Source organism: Glycine max, chromosome 15, assembly GCF_000004515.6.
Source record: "Glycine max cultivar Williams 82 chromosome 15, Glycine_max_v4.0, whole genome shotgun sequence".
Lineage (NCBI taxonomy): Eukaryota > Viridiplantae > Streptophyta > Magnoliopsida > Fabales > Fabaceae > Glycine > Glycine max.
The window spans coordinates 12,623,462-12,640,080 of NC_038251.2; the positions used below are offsets into that span (position 1 = coordinate 12,623,462).

Here is a 16,619-nt window from a genome sequence, read left to right on the forward strand (position 1 = left end):
TTTAAAATTTTAATGCCCTAATTTTGTGCTTATCTTTTCAGGATCACCTGCTTTAATTCAGCCTTTAGGAAAAGTGTCCCCCAATGTTTTACGTGTTTGGTTTACACTTTTGGAGGCACTTTAAACGCCAATTCGGCTCTCACTGTTAATTGACATTCATCTTGTTTTAACATGTACTCAAACACAGCCTTAGTCACATGGGGTAATACTGAAAGGCTGACCCCAACAATCCAACGTGCATGAGAAAAAGTCTAACACCGACAGCATCACTTGACACTGAGCTATTCAATATTGGAGGCCAATGATTGCTTTACTGTGATCTTCATCAATTATTCATTTTTTGCCAAAGAAAGAAAGAAGCTGTGATTGTATTTCTCATATCACATCCTCCTCCTCCCTCATTTGAGCTTGTTCTAGATATCAAATTTCTCTTTTATTCAGTTCATTTCGAACTTTCTTTCTCTTTCTAGTTACCTTGTGGCTTGTAGATATTCAGGCGTAGAGACAAACAAAGATCCAGTGTGCACTTGTTCCAATCCAACACCATACTCTCTCTCTGAGATATTTTGGAAATTGAATATGTTGTATTTTTTTGTCTCTTGCTTATTTCGTTGTGTGTTGTTTTTCTCTAAGATATTCTGGAAATTCAGTGTGTTGTTGTATTTTCTTGTCTCCTGTTTACTTCGTTGTGTGTTGTTTTTCTCTAAGATGTTATGGAAATTGAATATGGCATATTTTTTTGTCTTTTGTTTATTGTGTTTTGGGTTGTTTTTCTTTGTCTGTTGGTTACTTCAAAAGCTTAGTGATCCTGTAGTTGAAAAACCCGTGTCTGAGGACAACAAAGCTCCTCAAACAAAGTATGATGTTTTTGTTAGTTTCAGGGGCAAGGACGTTCGTGGCAACTTTCTTAGCCATTTGGATGAAATTTTCAAAAGGAACAAAATATATGCCTTTGTGGATGATAAACTTAAGAAGGGAGATGAAATATGGTCATCACTTGTTGAAGCAATTGAACAATCATTCATTTTGCTGATCATATTCTCCCAAAGCTATGCTTCTTCCCGTTGGTGTTTAAAAGAACTTGAGGCAATACTTGAATGCAATAAGAAATATGGACGGATTGTAATTCCAGTTTTCTACCATGTGGAGCCTGCAGATGTACGACATCAAAGAGGGAGTTACAAAAATGCATTTAAGAAGCATGAAAAAAGAAACAAGACTAAGGTGCAAATCTGGAGACATGCTTTAAAAAAATCTGCTAACATTGTAGGAATTGAGACATCAAAGATTCGGTAAGCTCTTTATCCCCCAATAAATATTCAATATTTTCTAGCTGTTAATATTTAGTATTTTATATATAGGATTAAATATGAATATAGTCCATGTAAGGTCACAGTTTTTTTAATTTTGGTCCTATATATATATTTTTTTATTTTTAGTCTTTTGTAAGTTTTTTTTTTGTTTTGGTTTCTATAAGTTTTTTCCTTATTTTTAGTTTATAGAAGTTCGTGATTTAAGGGACTAAAATTAAAAAAAATACAAATTTATAAAGATAAAAAATGAACAAAAGAATTCACAGAATCAAAATTGAAAAGTATAAACTTTCCTGGACTAAAAAAAAAACCTAGAGGGACCAAAATTGAAAAAGAAAAATACAATCACAATGCATATTTAAGTTTTTAGTTGTATGGATATTATCGTGACATGGTTGGTTAAATTGAATAAAGATGTCACCTTTATTTTTTTTTATTTATTTTTTTCAGCAAAATATATGTTTATTAGTTATTATTTCTATATACTTAATTAGTCAATGCCTCTGCTTGAATTCTCATGCGACCAACCATGCTTTGTTTGTCCATATGCATTGAATTTATTGGTTAAATTTTAACCAAGTAATGCATTTAAATTTATACTTTTCTTAAATATTTTTGGATACATATAACAAATTAAGCTCCTTTCTTTGTTTAGGGATTTTTTTAAGGCTAAAATATCATTTCGGTCCATTTGCATTTTAATCATTTAGGCTTTAAAATTCTCCTTTTGGTCTTTTAAGTTTGTAACATTGTCCAAAATAGTTCTTCTGCCAATATGATACTAACACCGTTAATGTAATTAGATATATTGACTAAAATATTTTTACTTGTTTTAAAATATAATACTATAAGGGCATAAAAGTACATTAATTTTTAAAATTCCCACCCTCCCCTTGTGAACTAATAAAGAAAAGATCTATTTCTCCTCCCCTCCTCTTAACCAAATGTCTAGTCAAATCTCTCCCATTTCTTCCCCTCCCTTCAGATTTCCTCCCCTTCTTTGAACCAAACATTGTGGAAGTTTGCATTGTGAATGTTGACACCCCCTCCCTCTTAAACAAACATTCAAATAAGTGAGTTAATCATAATATTAATGACATTGATTTTAATATCTCTCTCTCTGCTGTATAGAAACGAGGTTGAGTTGCTTCAAGAAATTGTAAGGCTTGTGCTGAAAAGGTTGGGTAAATCTCCGATTAACTCAAAAATACTTATTGGAATTGATGAAAAAATTGCATATGTAGAATCATTGATACGCAAAGAGCCAAAAGTCACTTGTCTTATTGGAATTTGGGGCATGGCCGGTAATGGCAAGACAACCCTTGCAGAAGAAGTATTTAAGAAACTACAATCTGAATATGATGGTTGTTATTTTCTAGCCAATGAAAGAGAACAATCAAGTAGACATGGAATAGATTCTTTGAAGAAAGAAATTTTTTCTGGACTTTTAGAAAATGTTGTGACAATAGACGATCCAAATGTGTCTCTTATTGATATTGATAGAAGAATTGGTCGTATGAAAGTTCTTATTGTTCTCGATGATGTTAATGATCCAGATCACCTAGAAAAATTACTGGGAACTCCTGATAATTTTGGATCAGGTAGTAGAATAATTATAACAACCAGATATGTGCAAGTACTTAACGCTAACAAAGCTAATGAGATATACCAGCTTGGAGAGTTCAGTTTAGATAAAGCCCTTGAACTTTTCAATTTGATTGCCTTTAAGCAAAGTGATCATCAATGGGAGTACAATGAACTATCAAAAAAGGTGGTCGATTATGCCAAAGGCAATCCATTAGTTCTTAAAGTCTTGGCTCAACTTCTTTGTGGAAAAGATAAGGAAGAATGGGAAGGTATGCTAGACTCACTTAAAAGAATGCCTCCTGCAGATGTTTATAAAGTAATGAAACTGAGTTACGATGTACTAGATCGCAAAGAGCAACAGATTTTTCTAGATTTGGCATGTTTCTTTCTTAGAACGAATACAATGGTAAATGTGAGCAATCTAAAATCTTTACTGAAAGGCAATGAAAGCCAGGAAACAGTGACTTTTAGGTTAGGAAGGTTGAAAGACCAAGCTCTTATAACTTATTCCGATGATAATGTTATAGCTATGCATGATAGTTTACAAGAAATGGCTATGGAGATTGTTCGTCGAGAGTCTAGTGAAGACCCTGGAAGCCGCAGTCGGTTGTGGGATCCAAATGACATTTTTGAGGCATCAAAAAATGACAAGGTTAAAGCCTAACTAGATATAACATTTATTTCTTTTTTGTGTGAGAAATGTGAATTTTGGTGAGGTTTAAATTTTTTTCTTCTTCATTGATGGCAGAGTACTAAGGCCATTAGAAGCATATTGATTCACTTGCCAACATTCATGAAGCAAGAGTTAGGCCCTCACATATTTGGAAAGATGAACAGACTACAATTTCTGGAAATTTCTGGGAAATGTGAAGAAGATAGCTTTGATGAACAAAATATTCTTGCAAAATGGCTTCAATTTTCGGCAAATGAACTCAGATTTCTTTGTTGGTATCATTACCCTCTAAAATCCTTGCCAGAGAATTTTTCTGCTGAAAAACTTGTCATCTTGAAATTGCCAAAGGGCGAAATAAAATACCTTTGGCATGGAGTGAAGGTAAATATGTCTCTCACTGTTATAATATTATGTTAATTCAAGACATATTAACTAGTTTAGCTCGTGTGATATATTCATTCTACTTCATTTTGTTACAGAATCTGGTGAATTTAAAAGAACTTCACCTCACTGACTCCAAGATGTTAGAGGAGCTGCCAGATTTATCGAATGCCACAAATCTTGAAGTACTGGTTCTCGAGGGTTGTTCTATGTTAACTACGGTGCATCCATCTATTTTCTCTCTGGGAAAACTTGAGAAATTGAACCTTCAAGACTGCACGTCCCTCACCACACTCGCAAGCAATTCCCATTTATGCAGCCTGAGTTATCTCAACCTTGATAAATGTGAGAAACTTAGGAAACTCTCACTGATAACAGAGAATATTAAAGAACTGAGATTAAGATGGACGAAAGTCAAAGCATTTTCATTTACATTTGGAGATGAAAGCAAGCTTCAATTGCTACTTCTCGAAGGAAGTGTCATTAAGAAACTACCTTCATCTATAAAGGATCTAATGCAACTGTCACATCTAAATGTTAGCTATTGCTCGAAGCTCCAGGAAATACCAAAGCTTCCCCCATCCCTTAAAATTCTAGATGCCAGATATTGCTCTTCACTTCAGACTCTAGAGGAGCTTCCTTCTTCCCTTAAAATTCTAAAAGTGGGAAACTGCAAATCACTTCAGATACTACAAAAGCCTCCCCGTTTCCTCAAATCTCTAATAGCCCAAGACTGCACATCATTGAAGACTGTAGTGTTTCCTTCAACGGCTACTGAACAACTAAAGGAAAACAGGAAAGAGGTTCTGTTCTGGAATTGCTTGAAGTTGAATCAACAATCTCTTGAGGCCATTGCATTGAATGCGCAGATCAATGTGATCAAATTTGCAAACCGATGCCTCTCTGCACCAAATCACGATGACGTTGAAAATTACAATGATTATGATAAAAAATATCATTTTTATCAAGTTGTTTACGTGTATCCAGGAAGTAGTGTTCTAGAGTGGTTGGAGTATAAGACAAGAAATAATTATATAATTATTGATATGTCTTCAGCTCCACCTTCTCTCCCAGTGGGCTTCATTTTCTGCTTCGCCCTTGGTATGTATGGAGACACATCCCTGGAAAGAATTGAAGCTAACATTACTATAAGTGATCGTGAGGGTGAAGGTAAGAAGGACAGTGTTGGAATGTACATAGGTCTTCGGAATGGCACAATTGAATCAGATCACCTATGTGTGATGTACGACCAAAGATGTTCTGCCTTCCTATATAGCAGAGCCAAAAATCAAAAAGAGTTTAAAATCGAGGTTTCAATGGTGTTACGATCCTCATCCAAAGAAATTTTGACACTGCCGCAGCAGATGTTTAAAGGATTCGGGATCAGCCTAATAGACACCTTGGGATTTAGCAGTTTCAAACAACAAATGGAATTGCATGACTCGCTCCATGTTTAAATTTCATTAAACAAATGGAATTAGGTTGTGCTTCGTATCATCCCAGGTATTCCCTTCGCGTTGTTTACAACAAAATCTTTAGATTAGTAGAATGTGTATTATTTCATGCTATAAAAACTTAGTTTGTTACAACATTCAAGTTATTAACATGAGTTCTTATAATTTAATGTGCTTGTGACAAAAAGGAGATGTCACAAGGATTATGTGAATTTGGATTTGTAGTATGAAAATATTTATGTAAAATTGAAATAAAGCAAATTATACTTTGGTTTGTTTTATAAATTCTTCCTGCATTTGCTTTATCAGATGGACCAACTAAGTTCTTAATCAAACAGCTGAGTAATGACTACTCAAAAGAGAATAGTATGCAAGCGTACCCACAACTACCAACGAAGATTCTTGTATACATGTACTGTTATTACTATTAGTAAGGAATATGACCATAGTCCAAGTGATGATTATAGTAATTTTCAAAAAGAAGCATTAAATTGTAATGACTAAAAAGGTATTTACACTAGAAACAGTTACATATTTGTCGATGACATAATTTGGAATGAGCCAAAAAAATTGTTGATCAAGCTCTAAATTTTAAGAGATATACTAGATATTAGCCAGATGTATTGATCAGAAGTAGCCTAATTAAAATTCTTGTCACTAAAGTTTCAGGGTGAACATCTTACTAAAGCAGATATTAGGGACTCTAGGGGTTATTTTGCAAACCACTTCAGAAGATGGCACCTTGACTCCTCTTCAGCTTACCACTGACTTGAAGCCAACCATTTTATTGCAGAAATTTGAATGTTGTTTTTGTTAGTCTCATGGAGGCAGAGCATATAATGCAATGTAGAGGGCGAGTATTTTGTTTGGAAGATGAACCAGGAGTGTACAGGGTTTGGATGCCAAATGGTAAGACCCCAGGACTAGCAATATCTAGAAATTTTGTGACAGAGATGGGGTATGAACATTATTTCTTTTCCACATGTCTTTTTAATCATACAATAGCTCCTTTTATTGTCAGTTTTCTGACAAAGCCAAAATGCAAAAGCGTATAAAAAATATGTAATTGTTTCATGTAAAGACCAACTTATTTTGTTTTTGTTTTTTCTTCTTCTAATTTTTAATGTGCTAGTTGTGCTCAAGTAAGTTTCCACAAGTTGTGTTTATCGTATCACATTTAGGTTGAGTATCCATCCAAGTTTTTTACAGTGTGTTTGGTTTTTGCAGTTTGCACTTTCCAAGGGACCAATTTGAATGTCAATCCAATTCTCATTGATGATTATTGATGTTCAACGTCCTTTAATGTATATTCATACAAAGCCCTAGTAGTTAGTACATGGTTATGTTAGTGTTGGATTGCCTCCAACGTATTTTTGCAAAATTATCCCCATTGTTAATTCTGCTTTAATTGAAATACACGCTGCCAAGATTACGACGGGAATACAAACATAACCTTGGTCATATGAGAGTACTTTCAATGAAATTGCTTGTTAGTGAGAAACTAAAAATTGCAAAGTTGGCTGGATGACGTTCCAACATACATGAGCAAAAGTTGACTTTGAAACCTTCTTTTTTTTTTCCTGGAAAGTTGAGTTCGAAGGCTAACACCCAAAGCATCCCTGATCTATATAATATTGGAGGCCAATGTCTTGTTTACCATGATCTGCATCCATTATTCATTTTTGGCCAAAGAAAAGGAAGAAGCTGGTATTGTATTAATTTTTCATGTGACATCCTCCTCATTCCTCATTCGAACTTGTTGTAGATATCAAGTTTCTGTTTTATAATCTCTAATTCTTCCAATTCATTTCTAACTTTCTTTTTCTCTCTAGTTACCTTGTGGCTCAAACATATTCGGGTGTAGAGACAAACAAAGATGTAGTCTGCACTTGTTCCAATCCAACACCATACTCTGTCTGAGTTATTCTGGAAATTGAATATGTTGTATTTTTTTGTCCCTTGTTTTTCTTTTTGTGTTATTTTTCTTTGTCTCTGGGTTATTTCAAAAGCTGAAGGGTGTAGAAGAAAAACCCATGTCTAACAACAACACTCCTCCAATAAAGTATGATGTTTTTGTAGCTTCAGGGGTGAGGTTGTGGCGGGTTTCTTAGCCATTTGTTGGTGCTTTGCAAAGGAACAAAATAAATGCTTTCGCGGCTGACCAACTTGAGAAAGGAGATGAAATACGGCCATCACTTGTTGAAGCAATTGAACCCAAGACTATGCTTCTTCACGATGGTGTTTAGATGAACTTGTGACAATACTTGAGTGCAGAGAGAAATATGGACAGATTATAATTCCTGTTTTCTACTATGTGAAGCCCACAGATGTACGACATCAAATGGGGAGTTATGAAAATGCATTTGCTGAGCATGAAAAAGAATATAAGACCAAGGTGGACAATTGGAGATAGGCTTTGAAAAAATCTGTTGATTTATCAGGAATTGAACCATCAACATTTCACTAAGCTCTTTTTTTCCAATAAATATTCAACATTCTGTAGCTGTTATTTAGTTATATCATTGTATTGTATGCATATCGTCACAATGTAGTTGGTTAAATTGCAAAAAGATGTAACCTTTATTTTGTTTTCTAAAATTGTTTTTAGCAGAATATATGCGTATTATTTCCGTATATATAATTTTAGTCACAATCCTGCTTTGTTGGTTCATAGAATTTAGCAACCTAAGTAATACATATAAATGTATTTCAATTTTTAAATGATAGATTTTTAAAGGTTAAAATATATTTTTAGTCCCCGATAAATTAGTAAATTTTATTTTGGTTCATTAATGATTTTTTTTCTTTGTATTGAGTTCCTAATAAAATAATAATTTTATTTTTTTATCTTTAATATTTTATTTTAGTTCCTACTAAATTAGTAAATTTTCTTTTGGGCTCCTAATAAATTTTGTTTATTTATTATTAATCATTTCAAAGGGGCTAATACAAAATGAACAAAATTTATTAGGGACCAAAAACGCAATTTGCTAATTTATCAAGGACAAAAACATATTTGAGCTTTTTTTAAAAAAAAATTCTAGATTTTTGTATAGATCTAACAAGTTCCTTTATTTGTTTTTTTAGTGCTTGAGCTGTCAAGGAAAACCCACTAAAAAAAAATTCTAGATTTTTGTATACATCTAACAAGTTCCTTTATTTGTTTTTTTAGTGCTTGAGCTGTCAAGGAAAACCCACTAAAAAAAATTCTAGATTTTTGTATACATCTAACAAGTTCCTTTATTTGTTTTTTTAGTGCTTGAGCTGTCAAGGAAAACCCACTAAAAAAAATTCTAGATTTTTGTATACATCTAACAAGTTCCTTTATTTGTTTTTTTAGTGCTTGAGCTGTCAAGGAAAACCTCACTCCAGAAGTGGAAGTAAAAGTGTTTGATTTAGAAGAAATATGAAAGAGATAAATATATGAATGTAAATAAGTGAAAAGTAAAGTAAAAATAATTAGTGAATCTCACACATTTTTTTCTCCTCTCTCATTTACCTCTACTAAACATACTTAATCCGTTCGGAATCAATTATATATAAGTAAAAAATTAAAAGTTTGATAATTTAAATATAAATAAATTTTAACTATGATCACCTTATTCAATGATGTAATTTCAAAAATATTCTTCAATTAATTGAGATTTTTTTCTAATAAATTTTTTATATTAAGTATTAACTTTTTTAATTAACGTAAAAGTTAATTAATTTTACTTATGAATCTAAAAAGAGTACATGAGAAAAAGTCTAACACCGACAGTCCAACGTACATGAGAAAAAGTCTAATAACACCGACAGCATCACTTGACTCTGAGCTATTCAATATTGGAGGCCGATGATTGGTTTAATGTGATCTTCATCAATTATTCTTTTCTTGCCAAAGAAAAGAAAGAAGCTGTGAATGTATTTCTCATATCACATCCTCCTCCTCCCTCATTTGAGCTTGTGATTCTTTCAGTTCATTTCGAACTTTCTTTCTCTTTCTAGTTACCTTGTTTGTGGCTTGTAGATATTCAGGCGTAGAGGCAAACAAAGATCCAGTGTGCACTTGGTCCCATACTCTCTCTCCGAGATATTTTGGAAATTGAATATGTTGTATTTTTTTGTCTATTGCTTATTTCGTTGCGTGTTGTTTTTACTTCGTTGTGTGTTGTTTTTCTCTAAGATGTTATGGAAATTGAATATGGCATATTTTTTTGTATTTTGTTTATTTTGTTTTGTGTTGTTTTTCTTTGCCTGTTGGTTACTTCAAAAGCTTAGTGATCGTGTAGTTGAAAAACCCGTGTCTGAGGACAACAAAGCTCCTCAAACAAAGTATGATGTTTTTGTTAGTTTCAGGGGCAAGGACGTTCGTGGCACGTTTCTTAGCCATTTGATTGAAATTTTCAAAAGGAACAAAATAAATGCCTTTGTGGATGATAAACTTAAGCCGGGAGATGAAATATGGTCATCACTTGTTGAAGCAATTGAACAATCATTCATTTTGCTGATCATATTCTCCCAAAGCTATGCTTCTTCCCCTTGGTGTTTAGAAGAACTTGAGGCAATACTTGAATGCAATAAGAAATATGGACGGATTGTAATTCCAGTTTTCTACCATGTGGAGCCTGCAGATGTACGACATCAAAGAGGGACTTACAAAAATGCATTTAAGAAGCATCAAAAAAGAAACAAGAATAAGGTGCAAATCTGGAGACATGCTTTAAAAGAATCTGCTAACATCTCAGGAATTGAGACATCAAAGATTCGGTAAGCTCTTTTCCCCCCAATAAATATTCAATATTTTCTAGCTGTTAATATTTTGTATTTTATGTATAGGATTAAATATGAATATAGTCCATGTAAGGTCACAGTTTTTTTAATTTTGGTCCTATATTTTTTTTTTATTTTTAGTCTTTTGTAAGTTTTTTTTTTAATTTTGGTTTCTATATGTTTTTTGCTTTCATTTTTAGTCCATAGAAGTTTGTGATTTAAGAGACTAAAATTGAAAAAAAAAATACAGATTTATAAAGAAAAAAAAATTCACAGAATCAAAATTGAAAAGTATAAACTTACATGGACTAAAAATAAAAAATAAACTTAGAGGTACCAAAGTTGAAAAAGAAAAATACAATCACAATGCATATTTAAGTTTTTAGTTGTATGGATATTATCGTGACGTGGTTGGTTAAATTGAAAAAAGATGTCACCTTTATTTATTTTTTAAATTTTTTTTCAGCAGAATATATGTTTATTAGTTATTATTTCTATATATTTAATTAGTCAATGCCTCTGCATGAATTCTCATGCCACCAACCATGCTTTGTTTGTCCATATTTCCATATGCATTGAATTTATTGGTTAAATTTTAACCAAGTAATGCATTTAAATTTATATTTATCTTAAATATTTTTGGATACGTATAACAAATTAAGCTCCTTTCTTTGTTTAGGAATTTTTTAAAGGCTAAAATTTCATTTCAGTCCATTTGCATTTTAATCCTTTAGGCTTTAAAATTCTCCTTTTGGTCTTTTAAGTTTGTAACATTGTCCAAAATAATTCTTCTGTCAATATGATACTAACACCTTATTGAATAAAATATTTTTACTTATGTTTTAAAATATAATACTATAAGGGTATAAAAGTAAATTAATTTTTAAAATTCCCACCCTCCCCTTGAGAACTAATAAACAAAAGATCTATTTCTCCTCCCCTCCTCTTAACCAAATGTCTGGTCAAAATCTCTCCCATTTCTTCCTCTCTCTTCAGATTTCCTCCCCTTCTTTGAACCAAACATTGTGGAAGTTTGCATTGTGAATTTTTACACTCCCTCCCTCTTAAAGAAACATTGAAATAAGTGAGCTAATAATAATATTAATGACATTGATTTTAACATCTCTCTCTCTCTCTCTCTCTGCTGTATAGAAACGAGGTTGAGTTGCTTCAAGAAATTGTAAGGCTTGTGCTGGAAAGGTTGGGTAAATCTCCGATTAACTCAAAAATACTTATTGGAATTGATGAAAAAATTGCATATGTAGAATTATTGATACGCAAAGAGCCAGAAGCCACTTGTCTTATTGGAATTTGGGGCATGGCTGGTAATGGCAAGACAACCCTTGCAGAAGAAGTATTTAAGAAACTACAATCTGAATATGATGGTTGTTATTTTCTACCCAACGAAAGAGAACAATCAAGTAGACATGGAATAGATTCTTTGAAGAAAGAAATTTTTTCTGGACTTTTAGAAAATGTTGTGACAATAGACAATCCAAATGTGTCTCTTGATATTGATAGAAGAATTGGTCGTATGAAAGTTCTTATTGTTCTCGATGATGTTAATGATCCAGATCACCTAGAAAAATTACTGGGAACTCCTGATAATTTTGGATCAGGTAGTAGAATAATTATAACAACCAGATACGTGCAAGTACTTAACGCTAACAAAGCTAATGAGATATACCAGCTTGGAGAGTTCAGTTTAGATAAAGCCCTTGAACTTTTCAATTTGATTGCCTTTAAGCAAAGTGATCATCAATGGGAGTACAATGAACTATCAAAAAAGGTGGTCGATTATGCCAAAGGCAATCCATTAGTTCTTAAAGTCTTGGCTCAACTTCTTTGTGGAAAAAATAAGGAAGAATGGGAAGGTATGCTAGACACACTTAAAAGAATGCCTCCTGCAGATGCTTATAAAGTAATGAAACTGAGTTACGATGAACTAGATCGCAAAGAGCAACAGATTTTTCTAGATTTGGCATGTTTCTTTCTTAGAACGCATACAACGGTAAATGTGAGCAATCTAAAATCTTTACTGAAAGGCAATGAAAGCCAGGAAACAGTGACTTTTAGGTTAGGAAGGTTGAAAGACAAAGCTCTTATAACTTATTCCGACGATAATGTTATAGCTATGCATGATAGTTTACAAGAAATGGCTTTGGAGATTGTTCGTCGAGAGTCTAGTGAAGACCCTGGAAGCCGCAGTCGGTTGTGGGATCCAAATGACATTTTTGAGGCATTGAAAAATGTCAAGGTTAAAGCCTAACTAGATATAACATCTTTTGAATAACATTTATTTCTTTTTTGTGTGAGAAATGTGAATTTTGATGAGTTTTAATTTTTTTTCTTCTTCATTGATGGCAGAGTACTAAGGCCATTAGAAGCATATTGATTCACTTGCCAACATTCATGAAGCAAGAGTTAGACCCTCACATATTTGGAAAGATGAACAGACTACAATTTCTGGAAATTTCTGGGAAATGTGAAAAAGATATCTTTGATGAACATAATATTCTTGCAAAATGGCTTCAATTTTCGGCAAATGAACTCAGATTTCTTTGTTGGTATCGTTACCCTCTAAAATCCTTGCCAGAGGATTTTTCTGCTGAAAAACTTGTTATATTGAAATTGCCAAAGGGCGAAATAAAATACCTTTGGCATGGAGTGAAGGTAAATATGTCTCTCACTGTTATAATATTCTGTTAATTCAAGACATATGAAATTAGCTAGTTTAGCTCGTGTGATATATTCATTCTACTTCATTTTGTTACAGAATCTGATGAATTTAAAAGAACTTCACCTCACTGACTCCAAGATGTTAGAGGAGCTGCCAGATTTATCGAATGCCACAAATCTTGAAGTACTGGTTCTCCAGGGTTGTTCTATGTTAACTAGGGTGCACCCATCTATTTTCTCTCTGGGAAAACTTGAGAAATTGAACCTTCAAGACTGCACGTCCCTCACCACACTCGCAAGCAATTCCCATTTATGCAGCCTGAGTTATCTCAACCTTGATAAATGTGAGAAACTTAGGAAACTCTCACTGATAGCAGAGAATATTAAAGAACTGAGATTAAGATGGACGAAAGTCAAAGCATTTTCATTTACATTTGGACATGAAAGCAAGCTTCAATTGCTACTTCTCGAAGGAAGTGTCATCAAGAAACTACCTTCATATATAAAGGATCTAATGCAACTGTCACATCTAAATGTTAGCTATTGCTCGAATCTCCAGGAAATACCAAAGCTTCCCCCATCCCTTAAAATTCTAGATGCCAGATATTGCTCTTCACTTCAGGCTCTAGAGGAGCTTCCCCCATCCCTTAAAATTCTAGATACCAGATATTGCTCTTCACTTCAGACTCTAGAGGAGCTTCCTTCTTCCCTTAAAATTCTAAAAGTGGGATACTGCAAATCACTTCAGACACTACAAATGCTTCCCCGTTTCCTTAAATCTCTAACAGCCCAAGACTGCACATCATTGAAGACTGTAGTGTTTCCTTCAACTGCTACTGAACAACTAAAGGAGTACAGGAAAGAGGTTCTGTTCTGGAATTGCTTGAAGTTGAATCAACAATCTCTTGAGGCCATTGCATTGAATGCACAGATCAATGTGATGAAATTTGCAAACCGACGCCTCTCTGTATCAAATCACGATGATGTTGAAAATTACAATGATTATGATAAAAAATATCATTTTTATCAAGTTGTTTACGTGTATCCAGGAAGTAGTGTTCTAGAGTGGTTGGAGTATAAGACAAGAAATAATTATATAATTATTGATATGTCTTCAGCTCCACCTTCTCTCCCAGTGGGCTTCATTTTCTGCTTCGCCCTTGGTATGTATGGAGACACATCCCTGGAAAGAATTGAAGCTAACATTACTATAAGTGATCGTGAGGGTGAAGGTAAGAAGGACAGTGTTGGAATGTACATAGGTCTTCGGAATGGCACAATTGAATCAGATCACCTATGTGTGATGTACGACCAAAGATGTTCTGCCTTCCTATATAGCAGAGCCAAAAATCAAAAAGAGTTTAAAATCGAGGTTTCAATGGTGTTACGATCCTCATCCAAAGAAATTTTGACACTGCCGCAGCAGATGTTTAAAGGATTCGGGATCAGCCTAATAGACACCTTGGGATTTAGCAGTTTCAAACAACAAATGGAATTGCATGACTCGCTCCATGTTTAAATTTCATTAAACAAATGGAATTAGGTTGTGCTTCGTATCATCCCAGGTATTCCCTTCGCGTTGTTTACAACAAAATCTTTAGATTAGTAGAATGTGTATTATTTCATGCTATAAAAACCTAGTTTGTTACAACATTCAAGTTATTAACATGAGTTCTTATAATTTAATGTGCTTGTGACAAAAAGGAGATGTCACAAGGATTATGTGAATTTGGATTTGTAGTATGAAAATATTTATGTAAAATTGAAATAAAACAAATTATACTTTGGTTTGTTTTATAAATTCTTCCTGCATTTGCTTTATCAGATGGACCAACTAAGTTCTTAATCAAACAGCTGAGTAATGACTACTCAAAAGAGAATAGTATGCAAGCGTACCCACAACTACCAACGAAGATTCTTGTATACATGTACTGTTATTACTATTAGTAAGGAATATGACCATAGTCCAAGTGATGATTATAGCAATTTTCAAAAAGAAGCATTAAATTGTAATGACTAAAAAGGTATTTACACTAGAAACAGTTACATATTTGTCGATGACATAATTTGGAATGAGCCAAAAAAATTGTTGATCAAGCTCTAAATTTTAAGAGATATACTAGATATTAGCCAGATGTATTGATCAGAAGTAGCCTAATTAAAATTCTTGTCACTAAAGTTTCAGGGTGAACATCTCACTAAAGCAGATATTAGGGACTCTAGGGGTTATTTTGCCAACCACTTCAGAAGATGGCACCTTGACTCCTCTTCAGCTTACCACTGACTTGAAGCCAACCATTGTCTTTATTGCAGAAATTTGAATGTTGTTTTTGTTAGTCTCATGGAGGCAGAGCATATAATGCAAAGTAGAGGGCGAGTATTTTGTTTGGAAGATGAACCAGGAGTGTACAGGGTTTGGATGCCAAATGGTAAGACCCCAGGACTAGCAATATCTAGAAATTTGGTGACACAGAGATGGGGTATGAACATTATTTCTTTTCCACATGTCTTTTTAATCATACAATAGCTCCTTTTATTGTCAGTTTTCTGACAAAGCCAAAATGCAAAAGCGTATAAAAAATATGTAATTGTTTCATGTAAAGACCAACTTATTGAATGTAGATCATGCTTGATTGTTTAAATAGCAATAATATGTTGATCCAGCATTTCTGAAGTGAGAAACTCACTTTAGAGAGTAAAGTAAATAATCTAAGTTGATGAAAACATAAACATCAAATAGTGATGCATATGCATAACAAATCTTGAATGTATTAAAATCTCAATTGGTGTTTTTTCTCATCAACAACTTAGATTACTTTATTTTTTCCTCACTTAAGAGGAGTCAAATCTAAATGATATTATAGTGAGCATGTCGCTTGTTCATGTGATAAAATGGAATTATGACTATGATATAAGTGTGGAGTTTGTGTAATTGCTTCTGTTTTTCATCTCAGGTACGGAATGTTATTTCCAACCAGAAGCAATGAAAATTGTTGATTCAGCGTCACATAAGGAAAAAGCAGCTCAAAGGCTGGTGAAATGTGCCATGCATAAATGGAAACGTAAGAGAAGAGGCATTGCTATTGATGATATATCAGCTATTTGCCTCTTCTTTCACTCTCACCCCTCTCATCAACTCCTCCCCACTAAAATTGTCCAATAAGAATGGTGGGCGATTCAACTGCTCAATTATGCTTCCTTATGACACAAAAATACTCGGGCAATATTTATTTGCATGTACACTTGGGATTCTCTGTGCTTTAGTCTTGGACTGTATTTGCATGTTGTTTGTTGAAACATTTTGCAGTATGAATTTGTTTCCAACGAAACTACAGGCTTTTTCTGATTTGACCAAGAATGCAACTGAGTTTAATATTCATACCCTTTCAATATATTGACAGCATAAAGAATTTTTAGTAAATTACAGTTATCCTTTCGTGAGTTGCAGAACCTCTATTTTTTTCTACACTTACACTAATCCCCTTAATTGTTTGAAACATATTACCTCGACATCTTTTATAAATTACACTAATCCCCTATTTATATGAAAAATATTCCACCATGCCCCCCTAGGAGTGTGCAAAAACCGGTTTGGAAAAAAAAACTTAACATCTTTAGTACAACAGAGCAGTTATTTTTTCTTCAAACCAATTTGGGTGAAAACCTGTTTGATTTTGGTTTGATTACAAATTGGTTCAGTTCGAGCTGGATTTTTCGCACAACCCCTATCCGCGTGTAATAGTTTGGTGAAACTCTAAAAATTTAGTACCCGAATTCAAT

At 33.5% G+C, this 16,619-nt stretch overlaps 2 protein-coding genes across 10 annotated transcripts; both read left to right on the forward strand.

Moving 5' to 3' along the window:
- Positions 1-237: 237 nt before the first annotated feature.
- On the forward strand, positions 238-7,910 carry LOC112999556 (disease resistance protein RPV1). 5 transcript variants are annotated; one of them, XR_003264781.2, is made up of 6 exons: positions 238-1,292; positions 2,445-3,552; positions 3,649-3,954; positions 4,053-5,457; positions 6,202-6,317; positions 6,636-7,910. XR_003264781.2 is itself a non-coding variant. In XM_026125767.2 (5 exons), exons 1-4 carry the CDS (start codon positions 580-582, stop codon positions 5,409-5,411), a joined length of 3,486 nt encoding a protein of 1,161 aa, XP_025981552.1. In that variant the 5' UTR covers positions 238-579; the 3' UTR covers positions 5,412-5,457; positions 6,202-7,910. The 5 variants fall into 5 exon arrangements, 3 of the variants coding, with proteins under 3 accessions (XP_025981552.1, XP_025981554.1, XP_025981553.1); XR_005888834.1 differs by having other exon boundaries at positions 7,488-7,910; XM_026125767.2 differs by having other exon boundaries at positions 6,202-7,910.
- A 1,264-nt stretch (positions 7,911-9,174) lies between these two features.
- LOC100791891 (disease resistance-like protein DSC1) lies at positions 9,175-16,168 on the forward strand. 5 transcript variants are annotated; one of them, XM_026125765.2, is made up of 8 exons: positions 9,204-9,311; positions 10,022-10,157; positions 11,313-11,340; positions 11,426-12,417; positions 12,528-12,833; positions 12,937-14,404; positions 15,019-15,268; positions 15,794-16,168. In XM_026125765.2, exons 4-6 carry the CDS (start codon positions 11,479-11,481, stop codon positions 14,356-14,358), a joined length of 2,667 nt encoding a protein of 888 aa, XP_025981550.1. In that variant the 5' UTR covers positions 9,204-9,311; positions 10,022-10,157; positions 11,313-11,340; positions 11,426-11,478; the 3' UTR covers positions 14,359-14,404; positions 15,019-15,268; positions 15,794-16,168. The 5 variants fall into 5 exon arrangements, with proteins under 5 accessions (XP_025981549.1, XP_025981550.1, XP_040865976.1 ...); XM_026125764.2 differs by having other exon boundaries at positions 9,175-9,311; positions 9,418-10,157; positions 11,313-12,417; XM_041010044.1 differs by having other exon boundaries at positions 9,214-10,157.
- Positions 16,169-16,619: the final 451 nt, after the last annotated feature.